The following is a 17,464-nucleotide window of genomic DNA, read 5'->3' on the forward strand; positions in this document are numbered from 1 at the left end:
CCCACCTTCAGCCGAAATATGCCAATCCGTAATTGTCTATCCCTGAACGCCTGCAGTGCAACACGGTCTTTTGTCTGCTCATATTCGAAAACAATGACGGCGAGCATCAGTCATAAACATCCATCAGGTAGCAGAACAACCGCATCGTAATTCAAGATGAAATTTCGAGCAATTACCGCCATGCCTTTCCCACACGGGCAGGGGAACGCCGTGGGTGACAAGGATGATCAAGATTCTGGCACGGGGTCAAAACTTCAAACTTGTCCCATAGAAACCATTTTTTTCCGGAGATAATTTTTGTACTCTCCGATCGTCCCGTCCCATCGTCGAACAGTTTTGTTTTCGCACACCATGATGTCCTTGGCGATCTTGTCCAGCAATCTGCGAAAGAGTTAGCTTGTTCGTCAGCCATATCTGGTAGGGGCAGGACGTACCTGAAATCGTGAGAGACAACCACGACACCCCCTGAAAAGGCATTGATAGCGTCGGCCAGAGAATCGATTGTAGGGATATCAAGACCATTGGTAGGTTCGTCGAGCAGGAGCATGTTAGGACCCTCGATGGCCAACAGAGCAAAGACCACCCGAGATCTTTGACCTTCGGACAGCGTGCCCATCAGAGCAGTCTGCGCGTCACCGGAAAGACCGTATCGACCAAGCTGTTGGCGCCAGTATTGGTAGTCCTGGGATGTAGAGGAATACTTATCTCGAACAAAATCGAGTGCTGACTTGGTCAAGTCTAGTTGGTCGGCCGAGTGCTGAGAATAGAGTCCCAGTTTGAGGTGGGTGTGCCTGCTGACTGAGCCGCCTGTAGGAGAGAGTTTCCCAGTCATGATCCGAAGTAAGGTCGATTTACCAACACCGTTGGGCCCCACGAGGGCCATTCGGCTGTCCATATCCACACCCAGATCTAGGTTCTCATAGAGATTATCTTCTGGCTTCCCAGAATAGCTGAATGTGACGTTGTCAAAGGAGAGGACCGGGGGAGGGAGTTTTTCGACATCAGCAAATCTAAACGTGAAGACTCGATCCTGAACGACTGGCTGAATGAATCCATCCGCCTCCATCTTGTCCAAGATCTTTTGTCTTGATTTTGCTTGCCGGACCAAATTTGCGTATGTGCCAGCAGAAGCGATAAACTTCTTGATATGGGCAATCTCTTCTTGCTGCTTGAGGTACGCCTTCTGTTGATTGGTCTCCTGTTCGGTTCGGGTCTTGATGTAGGAATCGTAGTTACCACCGTAGTAGAGAAGGTTCTTTTGCCGCATGTCAATCATGTTTGTGCAGACACCATTCAGGAAATCCATCGAGTGTGAGACCAGGATCAAGGTCTTGTCCCACTTCTTTAGGTACTCCTCTAACCACACGCAAGCTTCGAGGTCAAGGTGGGCTGTGGGGTCGTCGAGGAGGAGGAGGGATGGCTTGACGAAGAGAGCCCTGGCGAGCGCGACTCGCATTCTCCACCCACCGGACATGTCTTTGGTTTTCTTGTGGATGGTTTTCTTGTTGAAACCCAAGCCGGTAAGGATAAGGGAGGCTCGAACTTCGAACGTGCTCGGGTCCATTGCTTCGGAACGCTGGTATTTCGTTAGACACGGGTATATACAGGGCTCGGTTCTGCGATCTTACCTCATAGATTTCAAGTAGTGTGGGACTCTCGGGACCTTCTCTCTCCAAGATCTCCTCGGCCAGGTCATCGAGTCGTTTGACTTCCTTCTCAGCCTCTTTGATGACCCACTCAAGAGCCCCCATATCAGTGGAAGGGGCGCCTTCGTTCAACAGGTAGATGTCGACATGCTCTGGGAAAGGGAATTCTCGTTTGTCGATAGCCTTGAGTAAGGTGGACTTGCCACAGCCGTTTTCTCCCAGCAGACCGTACCTTCGACCGAAGTTGACTTCGATGGTGGAATCCGTGATAAGCACCTTACCATGGAAGACCAGGGAGGCGGAAGTGATCTTGACGTCCCGACTTGCTTCTTGGGAGGCAAGCACACCGGTTGTGACCCGATCAGAAAGACCGTGCTTATCCATTTGTTCAGTCAATTTCTTGACTTTGTCCATTTTGTCGGTGCTCGTGGCGGGAGCGTCTTCTTCATCCTCGTCAAGCATAGGGGGGTCGTCATCGCCGGCCACTGACGAGGCTTTCGAACCGTTTGTCGAGGGGTTCTTGGAATTTGCCTTGGAGGACAGTCTGGAGGCGACGGTCTTTTTCTCGGGCTTTTCGCCCTTATCGGCAGCCTTCTCGGCCTTTTTGGCCAGGCGGGCGGCCTTCGAAGCGGAGACAGGCATAGTGAGGAAGTTTGTGTGAAAAATCGATGAGTAACGCGACCTCAGCGGTAAGAGAAAGGCTTTTTGGTGGGGGTGGAAATTTGCCAACACCCAGCAAGTTGAAGGCTGCGTCTAAAATGAGCCTCCTGCGTAAGAGCCAGAAAGCACTTGGAGGATGTTGAGCTTGGATGATATGGTCCAGGCAAAAAGGACAATAGGGAAAGGAAAGAACAAAAGATGTCCTCCAGGCTTGTCGAGGGGGTTTTGTTGGCAAGGTTGAGAGGCCGCATGGTAGAAAATTTGGGCCGCAGTTGTCGCCCCGCCAATCACATTTCCATTCATCAGGGCAAAACACGTCATAAATGCCAAGACCCGGTCCCGAGTTTCAAGATGCTGTGAATGTCAGGAGATATTATCGAGATGGTCGACTTCCTTCTTACCATCACTCATTCACTCACTCTTTATTTCGGGCAGATTTAACCCTGGTCCTCGACTCAGAAGCTTGCAAGTTCAATTAACTCAACAAGAAAGGATCACAATGAACATCAGCTGTATTCGAATTTCAAATCAATGGCCTGCTACTGATGGTCTTTCCTGATCTTCTCAAATCCTTCTCATTGGCATTACATATTGTATGTTGTTCCACCACTTTGTTCAACTTGCCTCGACAATCAAAGAGTGACAACAGTGGGAATAATTGTCTCGAGGAAGGTTTTTACCCGGTATACTTTTCAAAGCATCTCATCTGAACGCTCGTCCTGGACGTGTCCACATTCATTCGTCAATATTACCATTGTCTTTTCCATCCACCCTTGCTCCAGCCCGTAGTTGAAGCGGACTCGGTTGAGGAGTCCCCACCATATCCACCTCCGATCGTAGACCATTTGGTGATGGTGGCGCAGGTCGAGGTACCCACCGGTCCAACGTTGGTACATTTCTCCGTGCTGGTAACGGTACTACAAGTCGCTGTTAGTCTTGACTCATCTGATGACTTCGAAGGGAAGCAACCCAGGAAATAGCGACAGAGCCCGAGAGCGAGGAGAGACTTACGTGGTAGGCCCAATGGTCACAATGGGCCCGGTGACTGTGACGGTCTGGCCTGGACCCACGTTGGTGCATTTCTCAGTAGTCCTGGTAGTATGGTTAGCCTATCGCGATGTCCGGCGGGGCCATACTGATGATTCTGTTCTGTGGCAAGTATGGCTTTCAGGAAGATGAGACTTACGTTGGTCCAGTCACAGTGATTGTCTCCCCGGGACCACAAGGTTGGGACACTGTAGTCGTCACGGTTGCGGGAGGCCCATTTGGCACGGTGAGGGTACTAGTGACTGTCTGTCCTGGGCCGACTTCGGTAGTCGTGACGGTTTGTGTTTGAACAGGGCCTGGTATCGTTGAAATGACGGTGGTGGTCGAAGCTGGAACTTGAACTGTAGAGACGACCGTGGTTGTTTCTGCCGGACCGGGCACTGTAGAGACGACAGTAGTAGTTTGGCCAGGAGCCTGAACTGTTGAGACAACAGTAGTGGTTTGGCCGGGAGCCTGCACTGTCGAAACCACAGTGGTGGTCTGTACTGGACCTGGAACTGTAGAGACAACGGTAGTAGTCTCCCCAGGTCCGGGGACCGTGGAGACAACGGTGGTGGTTTCGGTAACTGTCCGGGCCGGAATGACAACCGTGGTCGTGGATATTCCACCGCCAATCGTTGTTGTGGAAATCAGCGTGCTAACCACAGTCGAAGTCGCACAAGGGCCGATAGGTGAGCTTGGTGGCGGGCAGGTGGGACAACTTGCCGGGCTGGTCACTGTGATGGTTGTGGTGGCCCCCGGAGAAGGCGGAGGGCAGTTCTGTCCGGAAGTTACTGTGACGGTTGCTGGTCCGCTACATGGCTGTGTTGCAGGGCAACTCGAGCCAACGGTGACGGTGGAAGGCGGCACAGCTGGACAGGAGTTTCCTGGGCCAATGGGGCTGGTGGGTGGGCACTGGTTTCCGGTCGTCACCGTAACCGTAGATGGAGGGGAGTTCGAGCAACCAGTAACTCCGCCGACGGGGGTGGTTCCGGGACAAGTGCTCACGGTGATTGTAGATGGAGGCGGGAGAGCTGGGCAAGAGCTTGGGCCGTTAGGCAGCGTCACTGTCAAAGTAGTCGTAGGCCCCGCGGAACATCCTCCAACAGGTGTGCTCCCAACGCCAGAGCCATATCCCCAGCCAGAGGATGTACCCCATCCGGTCGAAGAGTCGCCACGAGGGAGGACCGGGTTGGCCGCCGCAAAGATGCTAGAGATGTCTGAGTGAGCAGGCCTCATTGAGAGGAACAGAAAGAGCCATACCTTAAGGCAGAGCCTGCAAGCAAAGCCGATTGCACAAGACCACGATACATGATGAATGAGATTCGAGAAGCCTTGACGCCTTTTCCAATGCTATCTGAAACGAATGGAAGACGGACGGAATCCTGTCGCGGTGCTTGGTGAATAGTGTCTTGGAGATTTGCGGATATTTATATCTTTTTGCGGGTTCGGGAGCTGGACACCAAAACGAGGAACAAGCTGTGGTTCCTGACTTTGTGTGCCGTGTTCTGTCTGCGCGAATGGTTAGGAAAAGAAACATTTCACAGCGTCCATCGCTGACCAGCATCGAGTGCATGTGCCATTAGGGATTGGGCCAATATTATGCAACCTAATGTGAGGAAAGCAAGGAATACCGCTGAATGCGAGATTGAGTAGCTCCAAATGTGGTGATATCTCGCCAGAACCGTTCACTCGAGCTGCAAAAATACATCATCGCCGTTGTGACTCGAATTTTCCGGTGCTCAAGATGAGTCGCACTGCATGGGCAAGCAGGTAGCGGTGACCGAGTCCGAAGTGGAGAGACTCAATGAGTTGTCCGAACGTACTATAGCTGACTCGATGAGGCTCCATTCAAGGTCCCGACGACGCAGAAGACTGACAATCCTGGTTCCTGCCCACGGGAACCAACATTCAAGGCTTCCTTGACACATGGAAGAGTCGCAAATGCACCCCGGCGCTTGATCGGAGGGAAGAGGGAGTTCTAATCAGTACTCGTCATTGCATCGAAGACGGACGCCTACTTTGCTCCGTGATCCAAGGTAGGTTCAGCTCATGTACTCGACAGTAGCTATACCCACAGCTGTAAGAGAAGACGGAGAGAAGGCTGGAGATATGTTCTGGTCTCAAACAGATTTTGGCGGTCCATAAAATTTCAGATCCCTGCCTCTGCCGCAGAGTCCATCACCAACAGTACGAATGAATTTGTCCATTCATCGGAGACGTCATGATGTGAAGATCGCGAAGGACTCGGGTCACTCCACACAAGTCAATCAAGAGCCAGAGAATCAGCGAGAACGGTTCCCTGTGTACAGAAACTGCTGGCTGATGCGAGGTTCCGAGACCAACTCAGATTTGACACGGTCCAGCACCCGGCAAAGGACATGGGCTGGGGCTCGCTTGAGCCTGGTTATTGAATCCCATATGTATGGTTTCGAATCAGGCTTTGATGAAATTGGCTGTCTCAGTGTCTGCTCTGCGATCGTAGAACTCCGGAATGCTCTATGGATTGTTGCAGTCTTGGCGCGGGAAGAGCCTCGTTTCTTGGTGCCTCACAGTGGGAGACCTCCGAGACAAAAAATTGTCGAGTTATCCGTGTAACCGAGACTGTGGTCAGAATCCAGATTGTGTGGTACCACACCACGGACTCGACTATTGTGATGTGCTCTTCTCTTTGAACTTTATTGGAAGCTTCCGGAAGATCCGTAGTAGCGGAGCAATGAAGCCTGGCATATCGTGGCGTACGTGAGAGCCACCAGCTCCGGTACACTGAGGGAAGAAAAGCGACATGGTACACCCCAACCTTTTGGTCCTGATCATCGTTCAATGGTCTACCGGCGCTCGCAAAACCTTGAGGATAGTCCTGCTCTCAGCGACTCGACGTGCACTAATCTTATGACAGCTTCTTCATTCTAGGAGCCTTGAACAGCAGAGAACTGCTTCAGATATCTGCTTTGGATGTGTCGAGGTTGTCCTGTCCAGAGCAAAGTACCAAATGCTGCCGAGGGTGGACAACAATTGGTACAAACCGTTCAATCTGCATATTCGATGTAACACCAATGGCTGCCTTGGGTCTCATGTACCACACCACTTCAAACTTCTGGTTTCCTGCAAGGCAGTGCCTGGACATTGGGTATTTTGGGCAGGGAGTCAAGTGGGAAGCACCACACCAATAAAGAAGTCACTGTTGTGTTGGAAATATAGCTGGCTCCTGTGGTATGTACCAGCAAATCTCATTTTGTCGGCTGCAGCTCGCTAAAGCATTCGGCTACTTGGAAGTCCGACATTGGTGACTGCAATAAAGTCAGACTCTTATTCAAACACGCCGCAAAGAGGATGAGAGAAGGAAGCGTGTCAGCGAAGGTCCATATTATCACCATTGCCGACTGTTGAGAATTCGAGATCACGGGTCGCTCTCACAAAGAGCTGGCTCCAACAAGGATTGGTCCAGACCGTTGAAAGTTCTCTTCGGTGGTCTGGTCTGGATTGACCAAGGCAGTATTACCTCGGGCACGGCTCCATCGTAGATTTTGTACTTGGCCCCAGTTCTTGTCTCCCGGCTTCCAGTCCAAGGCTATCTCTCAGGGAGCCGTTGGAGCCTATGCTATGTGAAAGTGGCGCCCCTGAAAGCTTCTCGACTGTCTTTCCACTTCAACTTCTCCAACGGTGCTGGCCAGTACATCGATCACACCTAGCACGGCTAGATCAAGGGTAAACGGAAAAGCGATGGACCCAAAATACAAACACTCATATATTTTTAGCCTTGTCAGAGCAGACAATGACTTGAATTCCGACTGACGTGCACGCAATATCACCCAATACGAAATTCTGAGAATCTACCAGATTATCCACTCATCTTTGCTTTTGTGTCTCTCCTCGATATCCATCCCAAATTGGGTATGAGGGTAAAAGTTGTTGCTTCCTGGCTGTCATATTCATGCCGCTTTGGGCAGCTTTGTCGCTACATTTACTAAAACGCTCCAAGCATTCCATTTCCGGAGAAACCCCCACGATCTCTTTGATGCAACAACACGACACTTCCGCTTGGTAGTTACGATGCTCACGCTTCGACGCTTCGACTCGAGAAGCTGTGTTGTGAGGTTTTAAATCGGGAGTGCCGACAACAGGGTCAGCCTCAGGGAGATGTAGGCGTGCACTATCTACACACATACGATATTGCCAACCGCATTCGTCCTTTCTTCGAAACAACCAGTGTGCTCGGCTTGTATTTTTTTGCTGATTTATCTCTGTCTGTTCTGCTTGAGCCTGGATAAATGCTAAGGCAATCAGCACCCGCATTCTATGGTCGGATGTTTACCACGTAACTATTTCCGATAGAGATCATACTTTATCCTCATTGACAGCCACTTCACCTGTTGTTCCTTGTGTTTGCAATGGACAGGATGTCTACTTTCATCTAAGCACGTACTGAGCTAGCGTGTAGATCTGGTTTACTTGCTTTTGCAACAGCATTGCTGCTTATCGAGGATGCAGTCTCTGCTTCTAGTCCGTGCTATTATTATTCCACTACTTTTGACCCAAGGAGTGCAAAGGTGCCGGAACCGACACACTCAAAGGTAAGGTCACTCGTAATGCGTACCAAAGCATCGACACTCCAACGGTGGCAGAGATCATTCAGGACCTGAGAACCACATAGACCGGAATTCCGCTTTTGACAGATATCTTGGTCCTTCCTTTCATGGAATGTGTTCAGCCTTCACAGAGTCTTCTTCACTCTTCATATGGATTTCGACAGGCTCATCGTGTGAAATCTCGTCAAGGACTTCAGCACGATAGTGAGATTGCTTGAAGCGCTGGTGGATTTGTTCTTCGCGGGAGTCCGAGAGGACGATACCATCGCCGAAAATTTCGGCCACGTCCTCGAGGGCAAGGCCTTTGGTCTAGGTCACAATTAGCAACTTTTTCAGCGACGACAGGAGGGAAAGACTGACCTCTGGGAAGAAAAACCAGATAATAACGACATTCATCGCAGTGAGGATGCAGAAGACGAGGTAATACTTCCATCCAATGTTGTTGAATGCTGTGGGCGCGGCGCTGTGCGAAGCGAGTTAGCCAGGTAGCGGGATCGCGCTGCTTGTCTGAGGCTCACCTGGTGAAGACAATCACGGCCATGAACAACCCGGCACAAGAGATTCCAATGCCGCGCGCACGTAGAGGATTGGGGAAGATCTCAGTGGCATAGATATATGTGCTGGCATCAATGGTCCACCCGTAGAATCCAATATGGAGGAAGAGGAAGAAGACGGCAGCTTTGGCAGCAGCGGGTGAGCCAGTTCGCTGATAAACAGCAACCGTGGCACACTCGCCAGCAAGTGCAATAACATCTCCAGTGAAACCGAAAACTGGTATGGTCAGTCAGGGCAACATTCCAGAGCGGAGTACTAACGTAGCATTCGAACTCTGCCGAAGTGATCGATGACTGCGGCGTTGAAAGCATTACCAAGAAGGCATACAGTGATCCAACCGCATTGAATTAGAAGCTGGTTGACAACGGTGAAACCGAGCTTGCGGTAAAGGAAAGGCCCGTAGTCTACCATGTTCGTCAGCAAAACTGTGGTGTGTCTTGGTGGGAATTGCTTACTGTTGATAACGATTGTCCCGGTACATTGACCCGCCACCATGGTCAACCAACCGATCCAGCACCTCTTGCGCAGAGCAGGCCTTGTGAAGAATTCCTTTAACGGCACTTGATCCTTCATCTCTTCAATCACTTGAGAGTGGAGGAGATGAAATTCCTCGGCAATGGCATGCTCGTCGTTGTGCGGCCCAGACTCGGTCCGGCAAGCCCTGAATGCCTTGAGAGCGTCGTCAGGACGGTTCTTGGTAAGCACTGTGTACAGTCAGTCGAGAGCAAATGGAATTAGGGCTCGGTGGGATAACTTACACCAACGTGGAGATTCGGGTATCAACAGCACACCACCAGCAAGCAAGAGAGGCCACAGTGCCCCGATCGCCAGCGGCATTCTCCACTGTGTGCCACTTGCGCTGACAAAATAAAAGCCAAAGCCGATCCAGCTAGCAGCAACGTAGCCAGTAGCAATGCCTGTCCCATGCATACCCACGAGAAGACCTCGAATCTTTGGAGGGGAGATCTCGCTCTGGTACAATGGAACAAGGCTCACTAGAGCTCCCACGGAGAAGCCAGTGATCAGCCTGGCAATGATGAACATAGCGATGTGCACGCTCCCAGCTGCCAGGCCGTTGCCAAGGATCGACGTGAAAGAAGCGAACATAATCGCCTTTTTGCGACCAAATTTGTCGGGAATCCAGAAACACGAGATACAACCAAACAATCCTCCAACAGAGAAGAGACCATTTATAGCTCCCAAAAGAGCAGCTGCGTTTGATCTTGTATCGAGAGCAAAATAGGACAGAAAAGTCGGCTGTCCAGTGGTCGTAGCAATGATGCTGGATCCGTAGCCATAGGTGATACTTCCCAGGCCGACAAATAGAACAATCTGCCTGGCGCGTCAACGGCTGCTTCAGTCGTAGGAGGTGTTTGACTTCTTACCGCAAACTGTACTAGGGAGATCATGTTGGTCAGCAAGTACTTTCCTCTCGGAGCTCAACGATAGCCAAGGAGAATAACTCGAGTTGTAGGAGAGGAAGAGGCCCGGCGGACGAGTCCATATCCACTGATATACGTACCTGTCCATTTCTATTTTTCCCCCACGCATTAGTTCCCCCGTTCCCTCGGGACTCGGGTAAGATTAACTTTGAGACTTGGAAGTACTCCAAAAGCCAAGTTCTGCGCAAGCGAGAGAGTCAAAAGGGGGCTTGCGTCAGATTTCATAAGACAAGGTTCCTTCAATTGCATCCTAAAGTGCAAAGGGATACAACCCATTTAGAGATTCCCGTATCAGCATTTGAGTATGTTATACCTCGTAAGTCTGTTTGAATGAAGAGAGGAAGCACCTATGGTAGGAGATAAAGGCGGAAGAACGCAAGAATAAGTGGGAGGCGACGCGAATGATTTGTCGCCCCTGCCCTCCCATTCCTGCCAAGCTAATGCGGGGTGCAGATGTACGGAGTAACGGGACATACCGAAACGACCCCATGGGAAAAAAAGGGGGTAACAGTCTGGGGTTGATCAGCACCACAACGTGGCCTGCGTGGTCTGGGCCAGCCTACTCCGACGTTCTCCAAGCTGCACCGAAAGCCAAAGCAGTGGATACCCCATTCAAAACTGCGCCAAAAACTCCGAAGAGCTCGTTCAAAACTCTGCGAAATCCCCGCCAAAAACCCCCGCCAAAAAAAACCCCGTAACAAGAGAGTATCTGTGCTGCCTCCTTCGGAAAAGAGGATGTCAATTGGCATCGTAGCCCGGTGTCCCCCCAAGAACTCAGTCATATTTTCGTCCGTAGTTCAAGCTACTTGTATACAGTGGCTGGACACAGTCGATATCCGTGTGAAAGATATATGACAAGGATAGCGCTGATGTGAGCATATCACCCAATAGAAACCCGCGCAATCGGTAGTTGAGGTTACAGAAAATCCGCATTGGCCGCGCTCGGAAGAACTCTGCGGAGTATGTCCCAAGTTTAACCTGCAGAAAATGATGGAGTTGACTGTAAGCCTATGCTATACGATTGCCTATACACAAGGAGGCAGAGATTGTGAGAGAAACAAATGTGACCCATGCTGGGCACTGTTTTTTCATGCACATCCACAGTTTTGTGCAAATCATCCAAGTCTTGCTGAAGACGCTTGCGGTCCAGACCCATCTGAATCCAGCGCATCCTAGAAACTTAAACTATGAAGCGAGGTCGTCTAGGCTGTCAAAATCAACCATTAGCTGGAAAATAGCCTCCAGGTCTTGATTTTCAGCAAGAAAAATATCATCGCAATAGCCCCAGTGTACTTTTGGGAGGTTAAACACCATGCCATCAGTCTGCTTCCTGTCTGAAGTCGACCTCGCCGTACAAGGTCTGTCTGGTGACGAATAACCAGTCGGCAAAGCTGAAACATTTCGGATATGATGATGGTTGTCGATATTGCCAGTCTCCGGGTTTGCTGTAGATTCGTAGGTCCCCATACTGCGAAGCTGATACTGGCAGCCTCGGTAGCTGAGTCCGTCAACTTTCATGTCCTGCCCAACTAACAGATCGATATTTGCCCTCCTCACAAGGTCAGCGGCAAACCTGATCGCCAGATCAACACCCACATAGAGATCTTGCATTTCCTCCATCACTTTCAGACAATAAAGGATTGATTCCAAACAATTTTCAAGATTCTGGCCCTCCTGGTATTGTATATGCTTTAGATGCGTAATGAGGATCGGTATTTCTAGGGTAGCAGCGGTGGGAGGTAGAGCGGAACTCAAATGGAGTCTGTGAATGTGATAATTGATTTTTCCCATTTCTGTTGTTGCTTCTTTGACTCTCAGTCTGGACTGTTCCCGAAGTTCTTCCCACTGGTCCATACTTCTGGCCTCAGGCTTGCTCAGATAAATCTGTGGTCGATGGAGTGCTGTAAGGGTGGCACAAAAGCAGACTTGTAGGAAAGCTTGGTGAGCCATGACCACCGCAGCAGATTCAACAATATTCTTTGACTTGGGAGGTTGGAAGACAGTTGATGCAGGCCTATTGTTGAACCACGCTTGCAGGCACTGGTCATATGTCTTGATCAGCTCTAATTTGCCTGGCTCAGACTTGGGATATAGTATTGCGGTAGTTCGGCCCGTCAGATCCTTCGCAGATTGCTCGTGATTGTCGCTGGGGAGAATGGAATAGTGCAAGTCGATCACCATCCCTATCTGAACACAAAGCTTCGCCATCGTGATACAGATCTCCGCAAGGCTCCGCTGACATTGCGGCTCTAGAACATGGTATGGAAGGTCACCTGCTGCGCTGTTGTCTATTTCGAAATCGTCGAGTTCCAGTAATGGAGTATTGAAATCGTTATTGTTGATCCTCAGAGGCCGAGACATCCCAAATGCAAGCATACGATCTCTCATATAGCACGACCACCATATTCTTTTGAAAAGATGTTTCTGCAGCGAAGGGTTTGAGAAAGTTTGTTTCCGGTGGAGTCCTATTGTCAGGGCCAACGATATGGCAATTCCCAGAAAATGCCAGCCTCCTTTATTGTCGCCGGGTGTTTCGTTCCAGAAGCTCATGAGGAGCGTCGCTTGAATGATGGCGACGCGGCTTTCCTCCACATCGAGCTCATAGAGCAACTGCTACTTAGTTAGAGCAAGTCGATAAGAACTAACTACAGTGACCTACTCTCACTCTCTCGTACAGGCTTTTTCTCGCAACTCTTCTCGATTCGAAACCGGCTTCATGTAGATACTGCATATCGACAAATGTCACACCAACGAACATGACTGCCTGTAACACTAAAATGCTGATTCTCGGCATTCCAGGCCGCCAATGGCTTCCTGCACAGCTTAACAAGACATTGTGGTCCAAAAGAGGCATAAACCAGTGAAAATACTGGAAATAGCTTCGAACGAGTGCGTCGAGAAGCTCCATTCGAGGTAATGCCAGGGCACCTTTCCTGTGAAGATAGTTGATATCATCCGAAGTTAGTTGGGGAGAAAGTGGTTCTACAAAATCCGGGAGTCGGTCGTACTTTGCCACAGTCGGGATCGAAGCCATCGGGTCAAAATTTGAAGTATCGGAAGGGCTAGGAGTATTGTTTGCCACGGGAACATATTGAATTAGTGGAGTATACGTCAGCTCATGGTGCATGTTGTGTAGTAATTCATCTTTCTCTGAAACGGTCAGCGACACCTCTATCATTGCACCGTTTGTCTCCACTCTCCATGTTATATCTAGGTATATGAGATCGAAACTCACTCACTTGGTCTGGAGGACGGGGGCTGGTTTAGTGTCCTCTCGGTGATGTATTCAGGGCACTCTCCATACTCTGTCAACCATTCACTGGTATGTCTCCTTTCCGGAAAGTGACGAGCGGCATCAACAATCGAGGCTCCATTACCGGTAGACGGACCAAGAAGATTCTGAAAATCTGGTGTTGCTGAAACGTTGCTGGTAGCTTTGATTTTCGATGCTCTCCTGTAATGGACGTTCTTCAGCAGTTGGCGCAAATACAAGGCATATTGCTCAGGAAACTTGTACCGTACCTGCCCCTTCTACTCTTCTGGACATGACAGCTCACACTGTCAGTGACACAATTGCTGCACGGTATACCTTGCTCTTCGACATTGCATTTGACCTTGCGCGCTCTGCAGCTCAAGCAGGCCCTTCCGGCTCTCCTTGAGAAGGACCACGATTTGCCATGCTCTGCCATTCCCACGTTATCTGTCTGAACAGAGATGTGTGTACAGTCCCATATCGAATCAAGAGTATACTGCTCCAGCGGGAGTTGATGGGGGTATAACCATGTTTCTCCCAGGTTGACATAGGAGACATGATTCGGATTTTGAACCTTGGCTGGCAGCTTGTTCGTGGCACAGCCAGATAGCCCCGCAGTCGCGGCATCAAACAATCGTTTACCCCGTACTAGGCCCTGTGGCCCTGCCACTTGACCAAAAACGGCAAAAGCCGAAAGAGCCTCGGTAGTTTTGAGTAGCCGAATATATTGGGAAAGCTGGCCTGACGCCACGGAGGCAAGTTCCTCTCAGCACCCAATTGCGTGTCAAGACTACCCCCCTACCGTCCACCTCATCGACTTTGGGGCATGAGAAAGGCCGCTCATTAGGGATCACGCCGGGGGCTTCCCACTTCCGGAATCTGGGGTGCATGAGCTCCTGGCAATACTAAATTGTCCGAGGCACACCACTAGTCACTTTTGTGAGAACTGTGGAGTGTCTTTCATTGTCCTCAGGATGATATATAACGCCATTCCCTCATATGCGCGAAGACCACCAACATCAATGCTATCTGGGAGGACTCAAGATGCCTTTTCTTGCTCAAAAAAGGGTGCCAATCCCTAACAAAGACATTCTATCCTGGATGTTCGATGAACCAAAATTCGATCAGGAGAAACCGGTGAGTGCTCAACCTAGATCAGGCCATCTGGGAGCTGAAATCACGGCCCACCGAGCTCAAGTCTCACTGTACATCTTCAGGTCTACATCGATGCTATTGACCCGTCAAGGTCGATTTCCGCAAGTCAAGCTCGGGTGATAATCCGAAAGCTCGCCGCGGGTTTCCACGCCGCCGGGGTGAAATCCGGAGACTGTGTTTGCGTTCACAGCTTCAACAATGTCTGTTGCTACTGAAGCTGAATGTTCCACATGTGCCATGGCTGAAATGACTAGGTCTATTACCCCATGTTGTTTCTAGGTATCATCGCAGCTGGTGCAATCTTCGCTGGCACCAACCCAGCCTATACTCACTTCGAGCTTGCTCATCACTTCAAGACATCACGCACTAGATTTATCATTGCCGAGCCCGACCTGTTGAAAGCTGTAGTGTCAGCTGCACAAGAATGCGGCATACCACAATCCAACGTCCTTGCCTTCAATTGCCACAATGAATCAATTCCAGCCGGATTTGAACCTTGGGGAACACTGTTGGAACATGGGGAGAGGGATTGGATTCGCTTCGATGACGAACAGGTCTCCAAGAAGACGACAGCTGCGAGGCTGTTTAGCAGTGGGACTACTGGATTGCCAAAAGCTGCAGCGCTGTCCCATTACAATCTGATCGCCCAGCACACGTTGGTCAATGAGATACAACCGCCGCCATACGAGGTTCGTGTTTGATACCGCACACTGCGAGCAAATTACAGGTGTGCTAACACCATCGTGTGGATACAGCCACGCCGCTTACTATATCTGCCGCTGTTTCACGCAGCAATGGTACCAGTGGCCCACGTCACGCCTCTCCGGTCAGGTGATTCAAGCTACATCCTCCGGCGCTTCGAAATGGAGCCATTCCTTACTTCCATACAAAAGTACCAGCTTACAGAGATGGTCTTCGTACCACCAGTTGCTGTCGCCGTCCTGAAGTATCCGTCTCTTCACAACTATTCTCTGAAATCGATCAAAGTCGTTGTGTGTGGCGCAGGACCACTAGATAAGGAACACCAAAACGCACTTCAATCTATCTTGGGGTCCGAGACGTCGTTCACTCAGGTTTGGGGCATGACAGAGACTAGTTGTGTCGCTTCAAAATTTTACTATCCTGAGCGGGACGATACTGGTAGTGTTGGGCGCATGATGCCAAACTTAGACGTCAAGTAAGCCCACGTTCATGATGAGGATAGCTCCACGGACTGACCATACTACAACCAGGCTCATAGATGATAACGGAAAAGACATTACAGCTTTTGATGTACCTGGAGAGCTCTGTATACGAGGCCCCACGATCATATCGGGTTACTTCAACAGTTCACACGCTACAAAGGACTCGATTGATGGGGAAGGGTACTTCAAGACGGGGGACGTGATGTACTGCGACTCAAAAACAAAGAAATGGTATATTATCGATCGAAAGAAAGAACTGATCAAGGTGAGGGGGTTCCAGGTAGCACCAGCCGAGATCGAGGGAGTCTTACTCTCCCATCCGCAGATATTGGACGCTGCTGTCATTGGAGTTCGGAAACCGGACGAACCGGATGTGGAAATGCCGAAGGCATTTGTGGTGCGGAAATCTGGTTCCGACGGCGCAGCATTAACAGAAGAGATGGTGAAATCATTTTGCGGAGAGAGATTGGCAAAATACAAGGAGCTTTCAGCCGGAGTTACATTCATTGATGCTATTCCGCGAAATGCGACGGGAAAGGCCCTGAAACGCATACTGAGGGATATGGCGAAAGCTACGACTGCAAATTCCGCCAGGCTCTGAACAGCCTCTTGCTGCGAAAATGGCTATTTTAGTTCATTCAATAGGTATGGATTAAGACTTGTACACTTTACGTTATCTGTTAATTGTGATATATCGTAGACCTATTCCCGTAGTCTCCGGTAGCCTTCCAGAAGACCTTTTAAGTACTTCATGGTTGTCTGATCAAAATCGTCAGACTTCCTGACAAAGGAACTCATCTGAGCTTTGTGCCTATCATGCTCCAGGTTGTCGAGTAAAATCTTGGCAAGTAGCCAAAACTGAGTTGCGTCCTTCATAAATCCAGCATTTCGCCATCGGTCCTCTAGCTTGTCTGGTACTCCTTGTGGCGGAAGCGGCGTCCCAAATGCTTCTGCCATTCGGTAGCGCCCTCGGAGAGTCCAAATTATACTCCAATTCCGCAGCCAGTCTCGCAACATAGAGATCGTCTGGGATTGCCAGCAAATTGAAGACCGGACTTGAAAAATGGTGGGATGCATCGCTGGAGGAAAGAAATGTGAGCTTTACAAAGATATGGAAGGTGATTGTCTTACCCATGACAAGAAAGCCAAGATTCAAATGGCCCAGATGAGTAAAAGCCTGTAGGCTCTTCCAACTCATATCCTTACGACTTATCTGTTCCACCGCATCTAAAAGCGATATGCGACATGCACGGGCTAGGGGGTGCGATAGCCACACTTTCAGATAGCCAAAGCACTCCAAAGCCGATGTTGCTTGGAAACAGGCTTCTGGGCACGCAAGGTCAGATTGCAACTCTGAAACAAACACCCTCGGAGGCATATTGTTCATGATAATGAAGCCGCAATCGAGTACAACCATATAATTCATCGTCCTTTGCTCTGGGTCAGCCTAGCTCTGTGGAGATCAAGGATGGCAAGAATACCTGATAAGCTCCTCCTTCAGGATGAATTCTTTCCAAAGGAAGTTGGAGTCCGTAACAGATTCTAGATCTCCATGTGAAGCATGGGCAAAACCTAGCTCCCGCGCCATCTGTATCTTGTGAATAGGATCCGCATCAAATGTAGAGAATACGTACCGCAACCACTTGACCAAATCGATGTCTTCTGGCTCGCCGTTTCCCACTATCGAGTCCCTCCCATACCTGGTAAAGGCACGTAGCGTGTGCGGCTTGAAGGCTTCTTAGCCGTCTTTCGAGGCAGGCGGCATTCAGGACCGAGTAGAGAGCGGAATCACCGAAGTATCTATCGCCAAATACAATTTCTTCCACCCCATCGCAATATTTCCTGGCGCAAGCACGATCCTGAGGGATAGTTGAATAGCTCGCTCCAATTAGAACCATGGCAGCGACTAATGTACAGGGTGTCTGGGATATTTGGAAGGTCGACTTGTGAATCA

The 17,464-nt window shown here is 50.0% G+C and overlaps 6 protein-coding genes across 6 annotated transcripts; 1 reads left to right on the plus strand and 5 right to left on the minus strand.

Moving 5' to 3' along the window:
- Positions 1-254: 254 nt before the first annotated feature.
- On the minus strand, positions 255-2,288 carry Z520_09668 (uncharacterized protein; the record flags this gene model as incomplete). The annotated part of the gene is made up of 3 exons (XM_016780162.1): positions 255-381; positions 435-1,576; positions 1,629-2,288. The coding sequence occupies 3 exons, from the start codon at positions 2,286-2,288 to the stop codon at positions 255-257; spliced, it is 1,929 nt and encodes a 642-aa protein (XP_016628745.1).
- Positions 2,289-3,054: 766 nt separating this feature from the next.
- On the minus strand, positions 3,055-4,645 carry Z520_09669 (uncharacterized protein; the record flags this gene model as incomplete). The annotated part of the gene is made up of 4 exons (XM_016780163.1): positions 3,055-3,223; positions 3,318-3,398; positions 3,493-4,542; positions 4,596-4,645. 4 exons carry the CDS (start codon positions 4,643-4,645, stop codon positions 3,055-3,057), a joined length of 1,350 nt encoding a protein of 449 aa, XP_016628746.1.
- Positions 4,646-8,026: 3,381 nt separating this feature from the next.
- On the minus strand, positions 8,027-9,885 carry Z520_09670 (uncharacterized protein; the record flags this gene model as incomplete). Its single annotated transcript, XM_016780164.1, has 7 exons — positions 8,027-8,230; positions 8,282-8,384; positions 8,440-8,692; positions 8,737-8,880; positions 8,932-9,180; positions 9,235-9,808; positions 9,862-9,885. The coding sequence occupies 7 exons, from the start codon at positions 9,883-9,885 to the stop codon at positions 8,027-8,029; spliced, it is 1,551 nt and encodes a 516-aa protein (XP_016628747.1).
- A 1,218-nt stretch (positions 9,886-11,103) lies between these two features.
- Positions 11,104-13,045, minus strand: Z520_09671 (uncharacterized protein; the record flags this gene model as incomplete). The annotated part of the gene is made up of 2 exons (XM_016780165.1): positions 11,104-12,528; positions 12,578-13,045. 2 exons carry the CDS (start codon positions 13,043-13,045, stop codon positions 11,104-11,106), a joined length of 1,893 nt encoding a protein of 630 aa, XP_016628748.1.
- A 1,170-nt stretch (positions 13,046-14,215) lies between these two features.
- Positions 14,216-16,111, plus strand: Z520_09672 (uncharacterized protein; the record flags this gene model as incomplete). Its single annotated transcript, XM_016780166.1, has 5 exons — positions 14,216-14,308; positions 14,389-14,526; positions 14,581-15,015; positions 15,082-15,503; positions 15,559-16,111. The coding sequence occupies 5 exons, from the start codon at positions 14,216-14,218 to the stop codon at positions 16,109-16,111; spliced, it is 1,641 nt and encodes a 546-aa protein (XP_016628749.1).
- A 101-nt stretch (positions 16,112-16,212) lies between these two features.
- Positions 16,213-16,467, minus strand: Z520_09673 (uncharacterized protein; the record flags this gene model as incomplete). Its single annotated transcript, XM_016780167.1, has 1 exon — positions 16,213-16,467. The coding sequence occupies one exon, from the start codon at positions 16,465-16,467 to the stop codon at positions 16,213-16,215; it is 255 nt and encodes an 84-aa protein (XP_016628750.1).
- Between the last annotated feature and the right edge of the window lie 997 nt (positions 16,468-17,464).

The sequence above is a fragment of the Fonsecaea multimorphosa genome (assembly GCF_000836435.1).
Source record: "Fonsecaea multimorphosa CBS 102226 unplaced genomic scaffold supercont1.25, whole genome shotgun sequence".
Classification (NCBI taxonomy): Eukaryota; Fungi; Ascomycota; class Eurotiomycetes; order Chaetothyriales; family Herpotrichiellaceae; genus Fonsecaea; species Fonsecaea multimorphosa.